This window comes from Bos javanicus, chromosome 8 (genome assembly GCF_032452875.1).
Source record: "Bos javanicus breed banteng chromosome 8, ARS-OSU_banteng_1.0, whole genome shotgun sequence".
Lineage (NCBI taxonomy): Eukaryota > Metazoa > Chordata > Mammalia > Artiodactyla > Bovidae > Bos > Bos javanicus.
In genome coordinates this window covers 75851678-75860868 of record NC_083875.1, presented here as the reverse complement: position 1 = coordinate 75860868, position 9191 = coordinate 75851678, and the positions used below count along the sequence as shown (strand labels likewise).

The 9191-nt window shown below is 55.4% G+C and overlaps 2 protein-coding genes across 3 annotated transcripts; both read left to right on the top strand.

The window, feature by feature from the left end:
* Positions 1-903: 903 nt before the first annotated feature.
* On the top strand, positions 904-6896 carry AQP3 (aquaporin 3 (Gill blood group)). 2 transcript variants are annotated; one of them, XM_061425939.1, is made up of 6 exons: positions 904-1073; positions 4264-4390; positions 4754-4891; positions 5231-5349; positions 5569-5786; positions 5874-6896. In XM_061425939.1, exons 1-6 carry the CDS (start codon positions 966-968, stop codon positions 6040-6042), a joined length of 879 nt encoding a protein of 292 aa, XP_061281923.1. In that variant the 5' UTR covers positions 904-965; the 3' UTR covers positions 6043-6896. The 2 variants fall into 2 exon arrangements, with proteins under 2 accessions (XP_061281923.1, XP_061281924.1); XM_061425940.1 differs by lacking the exon at positions 5569-5786.
* Positions 6897-8148: 1252 nt separating this feature from the next.
* Positions 8149-8730, top strand: LOC133252924 (glycine cleavage system H protein, mitochondrial). Its single transcript, XM_061425938.1, has one exon. It carries the CDS (start codon positions 8170-8172, stop codon positions 8689-8691), a length of 522 nt encoding a protein of 173 aa, XP_061281922.1. The 5' UTR covers positions 8149-8169; the 3' UTR covers positions 8692-8730.
* The last annotated feature ends 461 nt before the right edge of the window (positions 8731-9191 follow it).

Genomic DNA, 9191 nt, shown 5'->3' with positions numbered 1-9191 from the left:
TGCCAAGAGCACAGCCATGATGCCCCAAAAGTATGATCAAGCACATGGGAGATGTCATGTGTGGACACAACTGAGAACAGAGCTGTCAGGACAGGCAACATGTGACATGTACTAACCAGACAAGAAGCAAGGCCCCTGAGCTCTGGCTGGAACTCAGCCCATGTGTTCTGTGAGTCCACCTAGGTCTGGACTGTGTCCACCTGGGTCTCTTCTCCCTTGCCCCCTCCCCACTGCAGTCTCCTCCCTCCAGGCCCCTAACTGAAGACAGGAGACGTCTAGCCATGGTTTAGTGCTTAGTTGCTCAGTCCTGTTGGACTCTTTGCAACCCCATGGACTGTAGCCCGCCAGGCTCCTCTGTCTATGGGATTCTCCAGGCAAGAATACTGGAGTGGGTTGTCATGCCCTCCTCCAGGGAATCGTCCCACCCCATGAATCGAACCCAGGTCTCCCGCATTGCAGGAGAATTCTTTATGGTCTGAGCCACCAGGGAGGCCCATGAGCTGGGGCCAGTTCCTTTCCTAACTCGGTGGGAGTCTGCTCTCACTCCCACCGTGGTGGGGATGGCAGGGAGGCTCGCTGTGAGTGGGCCAGGGAGGTCTCTTCCGCAGTTCCTTTCTCCCCAGTGGCCCTGGTCCTGTATGTGCCTTCATCCCCACATCGGCTCTCTGCCTCCATCATCCCGCAGTTCTCCCGGGGGCAATCCTAGCCCTAAGGGCTCCTCACCCCACCCTGTACCTCTACCTTCCTCACCAGCCTCCCCCGCTACCCAGCGGCCCCTTCAGCGGTGGGGGCGGCCGCCCACCTTGAGGCCCGCGCGGACGGGGCGGGCGGGGTTGCTTGCGGGCGGGCGGGCGGGGCACGTGCCTTCGGCTCTATAAAAGGGCGCCACCCGGCGCTGGCGGCCACTCTGCTGCCGCCGCCGTCCTTTCGCCTGCCCGCCCGAAGCGCCGTCGCCTGCCACCGCCATGGGTCGACAGAAGGAGCTGGTGAACCGCTGCGGGGAGATGCTGCACATCCGCTACCGGCTGCTCCGCCAGGCGCTGGCTGAGTGCCTGGGGACCCTCATCCTCGTGGTGAGTGGCGGGACCCGCAGAAGCCTCTTGCCAGCCCCACCTCCCCAGTACCTCTATTCACTGAGGGGCTGTGTTTAAGACAGCCTCGACCCCTCTCTCAGCTCTGACACTCTCCCCCAGCCCCCCACCTTGACCCCCTCCAGGGTCCTCTTTGCTTATAGCTCTAACCCCCTCTGTGACAGCTCTGACTCTTGCCAGAATGACAGCTGTTACACCCCAATGACAGCTCTGAGCTTCACCCTGTCACCAGTGGGCCAGCCCACAGGCTGTGGGAGTTGGTCACCCCTGCAGTCTGGGACCTCCAGCCCTGTCTGGGTGCAACAGGTTCCTGGAGTCCCAGCCCTGGCAGGGGAGGGTGGTGGGGGGCAGTGGCAAATGCGCCCCTATTGAGTTATTTGGTCCTGGGTGCCTGGCCCCTAATGAATAATTAACCCTCAGAAAGTCTAAAAGTTCCCCTGATGTGAAGACAGTTTGCTTCAGGTGGGGGCAGAGGGCAGAGGCCATGAAGCACACAGCAAGCAAGGAAGGAAGGAGGATCCTGAAGATAAGAGGCTGTGGAAGGCAGCTTTGCCCCAGGCACAAGGGACGTGAAGTCACTAACATCTGTCCTTGAGTGCTGGGCAACTCCGGGACAGTTACCCAGACAGATGCGGTCAGCTTCCGTGCACAAGCACACCGGTGTGCATGGGTCTCCAGGATCTGAGTTACTCTACGGGTTACTCCCCAGTCCCAGTGACTCCCTGGTCATGCGAGTTTCAGTCTGGGTTGTTTCTGGGTGACTGTTTGTACTTCTTGGACCTGGCAGACAGATCAGTTATGGGCTCCGTTTCCTGTCCCAGTTAGTCTCAGATTTTCGGCCACGTTTGTGGTTACACCTGTTTCCCTCTTGGTTACTTCTGGGTTCAGTTGCTTCATTGCAGGGGATGGGATACTCCGTTTATGCCCCAGTTCCATCCCTAGGTAGCCCCCTGTGGACTAGTGAGATTAACTAGGGGGAAGGAGAGCTGGGTGGCTCCCTACCATGGGTGGTGGTGGTGGAGCAGGTTCTATAGAGAGAGGAAAGCTGGGACTCACCTTTGGCTTCCAGAAACAGGAAGGGAGGAAGCTAGGTAGGGCTGTTTATCCACAGCCCCCACCCCCCAGACTAGTGGTCCTTCCAGTCATCCGTATCTCTTCTCTCCCAGGAAGGGAATAGGACAGGTGCTTATCATCACCCTGCCCAGAGCCTTGTGTCCCCCGTCCCCATCTGACTGACAGTCCAGTCCCCTGTTGGAGAGCAGCCAGGACAGGGGACATTGTCTTCCTTTCACAGAGGGGCCTCCCTAACTTCTCCCTTCTCTCAGTTTGCCTTCCCCTAAAGGAGCAGTCGGGCCTCCCGCTGAGCCTCAGGATCACTTGGCTTATCCCTGACCACAGAAGGAGGGTGTTATGTTTGTGAAGGCTTTCAGGCTCAGGTGGTTGAGAGGCATTGGGTATCAGTGCCTGAAGAGGAGGGGCCAGGCCAGGAAGACCCCTGAGTGGTGGGTGAGGGCTTGCCTGCACCCCTCTGGGGGTTGGGGACCTAGGGCGTGCAGTGTCAGAATCAGGGCTGGCTTTAAGGCTGGGGAAGCCCCTTTCTCTGGGGCGCCTAGTAAGGTGAGGAGAGGGAGAAGGAGGCAGGAGGAAGAGGAAGATTAGTCTCAAGGTGGTGGAACTGGCTCTGACAGCTTCTCCCTCCAAGGCTTCTTGGGATGGAGCCAGGTTTGTGCCCCGGGTAGGCAAGGAGCTGAGGCCAAGGCCTGCCAAGCTGGGCAGGGTGCCCCAGACCCTCACATGCCTGTTTCAGCACACACACAGATACTTACAATCTTGGACCTTTGCTCTCACCTGCCTGCCCACCTTTGCCCTGCATTGCTGCCTCAGGTTTCCTATCTCTTCGTCCTCCTGAAAGGTGATAACCAAAATTCATAACTACCCAGTGCAGCAGAACACGGAGCCATCAGAATGAACAAGGGCCCTGAGCACAGATCTTGTAAAATTTCTGCTGAATAGGCCTCAGAATTTAGTTATGGGGAGATGGGAAAGGAGAGCTGGGGCAGGGCTGGAGCAGCTTTGGGGGGCCCCCTGGGGGCTCAGAGTAATAGCTCTTTACAGCTAGTGCAGGAGCATTCTGGGGGCTTCCTGGTGGTTTAGCCATAAAGAATCTGCCTGCCAATGCAGGAGTGGCTGGAGACACAGGTTTGATCCCTGGATTGGGAAGATGCCCTGGAGGAGGGCATGGCAACCCACTCCAGTATTCTTACCTGAAGAATCCCATGGACAGAGGAACCTGGCGGGCTATGGTCCATGGGGTCGCAAAGAGTTGGACGCGACTAAGTGACTTAGCAAACATACACAGGAGCATTTTTATATCTGAACAAGGGGAACTGACATACAGCATGCTTTGTACTTGCAGGACATCAGGGACTTTAGCCTCTTGAATCCCCCCATTTCTGGCAGAAAGCTTAGAACCAATCTCCCCACTTGCACTGGCCTGAGGGTCCCTGACTGGCTAATGCGAGGAGACAGAGACCTCTGTCTTTAGGACCTCCAAATCTGGGTGGGGAACCTAGGCCTCTGAGGGTAGGGAGGTCAAGGTGAGGGGAGAGAGGAGGCTCTGGGTCACGGACGTGTCAGGGAAGCTGAGGGTTCTGAGAGGGAGGCCAGGGGCTCTGACACCCCAGATTAAGGAGAAGTGGATTCAGCCTAACTTCCGGCCTCTGCCCTTTCTCTGTGCCCTCTCCCTGCCAGCTCTTCTTTGGGGCAGAGAGAAAGGCAGCTGCAGGTGGGGGCTGAGTGAGAACCGTCCCACCCCTAGGGACCAGGCCTGAAGGGCTGGGGGAGGAACTGCTCAGGTGGGAGTGTCCCCTTCCCCTGGCTCTTATTAAGAATCGAGACAAATCAATGGAGATGGTTCCGCTACCTTCTGGGCTCACAGTTGCAAACTCTGTTTCCAGTCCCTTCCACAGGACCCTGTTAGAGTGGAGCTGGGACCCTGGGGCTGGGAGGGCCTGTCTGCTTATGACTGCAGCAGGAGGGGAGGGGTTTGATTCCAGGAAAGGGCTTCTGTTTCCGCACGAAGGCAGCTGGAGGTGGCTGGCTTCATCCCTTTCCTCTGGAGTGAGAGTCATTGGTCCTCACTCTCCCTGTTTTGTTCTGTTTCCTGACACAGATGTTTGGCTGTGGCTCTGTGGCCCAGGTCGTGCTCAGCCGGGGCACCCACGGTGGTTTCCTCACCATCAACCTGGCCTTTGGCTTCGCCGTGACCCTAGGCATCCTTATTGCTGGCCAGGTCTCTGGTAAGGCCTTGTCCCCACCCTCAGCCATCAGCCCTCCAGCTACCCAACATGGTGTCCCACTGGGGAATGGGGTGGGGGCGGGAGTGTTCTTCACAGGGCAGGGCACAGCCATGCCCTAGCTGTGGGCCCTTGAAAGAGAAGAGTGACGAAGGGACTTGATACGTAAGAAACTTCGACTCTCACCTCGGAATCAGAGACTAGCAGAGTGGGTCTACTACATAGTCCAACCCGCCATTCTGTGCAATAAACCCTTCTCTGCATCCTTGTTCACCAGAGTCAAAGAGGGGGAGTGGGGGTGGGGGAGATCCTGGCCTCCCCACTGTGGCAGGCAGGGACTAATAGGCCCCATCTCCCTCTGCCCAGGGGCCCACCTGAACCCTGCCGTGACATTTGCTATGTGCTTCCTGGCGCGCGAGCCCTGGATCAAGCTGCCTGTGTACACCTTGGCTCAGACTCTGGGAGCCTTCCTGGGCGCTGGAATTATCTTCGGGTTGTATTACGGTGAGTATTCCCACCCTGCTGTCCTCCACGACCCCCTCCCTCTGCTTAGGACTGACCTACTGGCACCAGGCCTTTCCATGATGAATACCAGGGACCTGCCCAGGCCCCGGGCTTATGACTCATTCATGCACAGGCCCCAGGTTGGGGCCGTGAGAGGAAAGAAAAGAGCTGGGCAACCGTGGAGTCAAGCCCTCCACCCTCCATCTTCCCACCCCATCTCCAGAGTGATAAAGCAGTGATTACGCTCACCTGAGACCCCTGGGAGGGTGGGCACAGCTTGATGGGGAAGACAGGGCTCAGGCCTCTCTCTCACACATGCGGTATCTAAACTGTCACCAGATGCGATCTGGGCCTTCGCCAACAACCAGCTTATTGTTTCGGGCCCCAATGGCACAGCTGGCATCTTTGCCACCTACCCCTCTGGACACTTGGACATGGTCAATGGCTTCTTCGACCAGGTATGGGCTGGGGTTGGGTGAGGGGCTTGGGTTGCTCATGGGCTGGCTGGGGGACAGGACTCTCTGTCTAGAGCAGACTCCTAGGACTCTGCTAGTTAACCAGCAAAAATCTTAGCACCACTGCCCTGAGGAGCAGGACACTGGAGATGCCAAGACTCGGAGGGAAGCCAGAGGGTGGAAGGTGGGGTCTCCCCTCATGGTGTTCTCCCCACTCCCCAGTTCATTGGCACAGCCTCCCTCATCGTGTGTGTGCTGGCCATTGTGGACCCCTACAACAACCCCGTCCCCCGAGGCCTAGAGGCCTTCACCGTGGGCCTGGTGGTCTTGGTCATCGGTACCTCAATGGGCTTCAACTCTGGCTACGCCGTCAACCCCGCCCGGGACTTCGGCCCCCGCCTTTTCACCGCCATCGCCGGCTGGGGCTCGGAAGTCTTCACGTGAGTGCAGTCCCCACCTGCGTGCCCCAGCCCATTCTCTGCTTTGGTCTGCCCCACCCACCCCTGACCACATCTCTCTGCCCCCAGGACGGGCCGCCACTGGTGGTGGGTGCCCATTGTCTCTCCGCTCCTGGGTTCCATCGCCGGTGTCTTCGTGTACCAGCTCATGATCGGCTGCCACCTGGAGCCGCCCCCACCCTCCACCGACGAGGAGAATGTGAAGTTGTCCCATGTGAAGCACAAGGAGCAGATGTGAATGGGCGGGGGCACCCCCCACGCCCTCCCATGAGCGTCCATTGACTGTGCAGGGGCTGCTCCCCAGAAGCCCTCTTCATGACTCCCCTCCTGGACTAGGAAGCTTCTTGTCCACCACCTCCCACTAGACAGCCCCCTCCAGGCTTTTCCATCCTGAAGGAAATAGGACCCAGCAGGACCTTCAGCCTGTAAGCGGTGGTGGCACAGGGAGCCTGGCCGATCTAGCCCCTCATCTCCCAGAGGGAGACAGTAGGCAGCAGGTGTGTGAGTGTGTGTGCAGGTGTGTGTGCAGGTACGTGTGCGTGGTTTTCCAGATATTCAGGGCAAAAGACCGAGTGGAAAAGATTCTGTCAGTGGAGTTGGGTGGGGGTCCAGAGGAAGAGAGGGGAAGGTGTGGTGTCTATCTGTGAATGAGAAAAGAACGTTTCAGGGGCTCCATGTGGAGGAGGGTCCAGGTACAGGCATTTCTCAGTATGTGCGTGTCTGCCCTTTCTTCTATTCAGGGGGCTCTTATAGGCTTCAGTAGGGTGGGAATATAAGTAGGGCTAGGAGGAGGGGGCCGTAGCCCAGTTGTGGAGCTCTGTCTATTCATAAATAAGGAGCAGCAGAGTGATGTGTTCATGTCACAGTGGAGGCATGAGGGGAGTGGGGGTGAAGTCCAGGTCACAATTTCATGTTTGCTCTTAAAAATATATGTTAATATATGTGTATTAATACATATATGTAGTAGATGTTACAGTTTCAGGGATGGGGATTGGGAGACTCCATGGTCTGCCCTCCTTTAATCCTCCACTCAACACATGTATTTTTGCCTTTTATAAAAAAACAATAAAATGTATGCCAACTGTGTAAATAGCTCTCTGCCTGCTCTGCTGTTTTTCTGGCGCCGAAGAGCTTCAGTGAGTCTGGCCACAGGGCACCCTGAGGGTTGTACTTGAACCTGTCCTGGAGGCAGAGGTCAGTCGCATGGGTCCGAGAGTCCTTCATCTCAGCTTGAACTCGGTGGTCCCACACCTTCCTCCAAGCTTCCATCCTCCCAGGAACCCCCAGTTGGTGAATCGTATCTCCTTCCGGAGCCCTGCACCCACCCACTACCCCCGGAAGGCAGACAGAAGCCTGGCCCGGGGGGAGGAACTTCCTTTTAAAGGAGAAGACTGCTCTCCAGGGAGTAGTGAGCTCCCTGTTTCTGGAAGAGACCAATCATACTGGGAACCTACTGTTGCCTTCGACACCTCGCAATTGTTTGGGCTTCATCACCTACAACCAGACCTTGGCCCCACCCCTTTAGCAGCAGTTTCCCTGACTCCAGTCTGGATCGGTCAGTCCATACAGCAGCCAGAGGGATCTTTCTGAAAGCCCTGATGGAAGTGGCCTCATTCCATGGCTCTCCCCACGCCATCTGGAGACAATTCAAATCCCTCCATCCTGCATTCAGGCCCCCCCAGGACCTGGCCCTGGTCCCCACCCCTCCTCTCACAATGCTCCATCCACTCAGGACTATTCTGTGCACCCCTGTGTCTTCCTACCTCACTGACCAGTCACTAAAACCCTCCTGATCTGCTGCAACACTTCCTCCAGGAAGTCATCCCTGCCCTTACCCACTCCTCCATTTCTACAGTCAGCTGTCTGAACCCAGAGACCACAGCTGCACTCATTCCTCTTGCTGGCTTCAGTTCTTCAGTTTGAGGCACCCCCATCTCTTGTAAGGCAGGGGTTGGACTGACTCTGACACCCTGACTTTGCCTAGAGAGGCAAAGGACTCCCAACATTTGGGCCTGGGTGGTTCTGTTGGGAGATCACGTGCCCCTTCTCTCCTCCTTTTCCTCCCTTACTGTGTGCGTGCATGCTAAGTCGATTCAGTCTTGTCCAACTCTTTGAGACCCTCTGGGCTGTAACCGGCCAGGCTCCTCTGTCCATGGGATTCTCCAGGCAAGAATACTGGAGTGGGTTGCCATTCCCTTCCCCAGAGGATCTTCCTGACCCAGGGGATGAACCCTGGTCTCCTGCATTGCCAGCAGATTCTTTACCAGCTGAGCCACAAGGGAAGCCCTTGAGCTACAGGGAAGTCCTCAAATTTCACTGGGAATAAAAAGGAAAGGCAGCGGAGACCCTCTGCACCCGTGCGAACATGGCGCTGCGCGCGGTGCGGAGCGTGCGGGCCGCGGTGGGCGGCCTGCGCGCCATCTCGGCACCCAGCGCGCCCTGCTTGCCGCGGCCCTGGGGACTGCGAGCGGGTGCAGTCCGGGAGCTGCGCACCGGCCCTGCTCTGCTGTCGGTGCGGAAATTCACAGAAAAACACGAATGGGTAACAACAGAAAATGGTGTCGGAACAGTGGGAATCAGCAATTTTGCACAGGAAGCTTTGGGAGATGTTGTTTACTGTAGTCTGCCTGAAGTTGGGACAAAGTTGAACAAACAAGAGGAGTTTGGTGCTTTGGAAAGTGTGAAAGCTGCTAGTGAACTCTATTCTCCTCTATCAGGAGAAGTAACTGAAATTAATAAAGCTCTAGCAGAAAATCCAGGACTTGTCAACAAGTCTTGTTACGAAGACGGTTGGCTGATCAAGATGACATTCAGTAACCCTTCAGAACTAGATGAACTAATGAGTGAAGAAGCATATGAGAAATACATAAAATCTATTGAGGAGTGAAACTGGAACCCCTAAATAAACTACTTTGAAACAACTTAATCTAGCATAGTTGTCTTAAATTAGTGGTAGATAGATATTTAGAAAGCAACTTTAGCAAAGAAACTACTTGTAACAATGTTTCCTGAAAATACCCCTTAACTTTCTAATGACTTCAGATAAACACTGCATCTTTTCCACAGCATCCTGTGATTTTTAGGCTAGGCTCAGTTATAATATTCAGAATTCCTGAAATTATCTCTGGTAAAACTAATTACAAAATTATGTAATTCAAGGATAACATGGTTATCTTAAACCTTATATGACTTGTAACTTGCTTACAGCTATCTTGGATTTGGGTCAAAATTATCTTTCCACTAGAAATAACTGCCAGTGGAGAAAAGTTTGTTAGTTGTATAGTGTCCAGTGAAGAATATTACTATCTTAATTTTGCAATACACTGTGTTTGCTGGTGCTATTTTTATACAGTGAAGCAACAGCCTTGCAGGAGAATAAACAATTTA

What these genes read in the sequence shown, in the direction of transcription:
- AQP3 (XM_061425939.1), top strand. Translation starts at nt 966, where the DNA reads ATGGGTCGACAGAAGGAGCTGGTGAACCGCTGCGGGGAGATGCTGCAC. An exon ending in TGGGGACCCTCATCCTCGTG is followed by an intron (nt 1,074 to 4,263) that starts GTGAGTGGCGGG and finishes TTCCTGACACAG; the next exon opens with ATGTTTGGCTGTGGCTCTGT. An exon ending in TATTGCTGGCCAGGTCTCTG is followed by an intron (nt 4,391 to 4,753) that starts GTAAGGCCTTGT and finishes CCCTCTGCCCAG; the next exon opens with GGGCCCACCTGAACCCTGCC.
- LOC133252924 (XM_061425938.1), top strand. Translation starts at nt 8,170, where the DNA reads ATGGCGCTGCGCGCGGTGCGGAGCGTGCGGGCCGCGGTGGGCGGCCTG.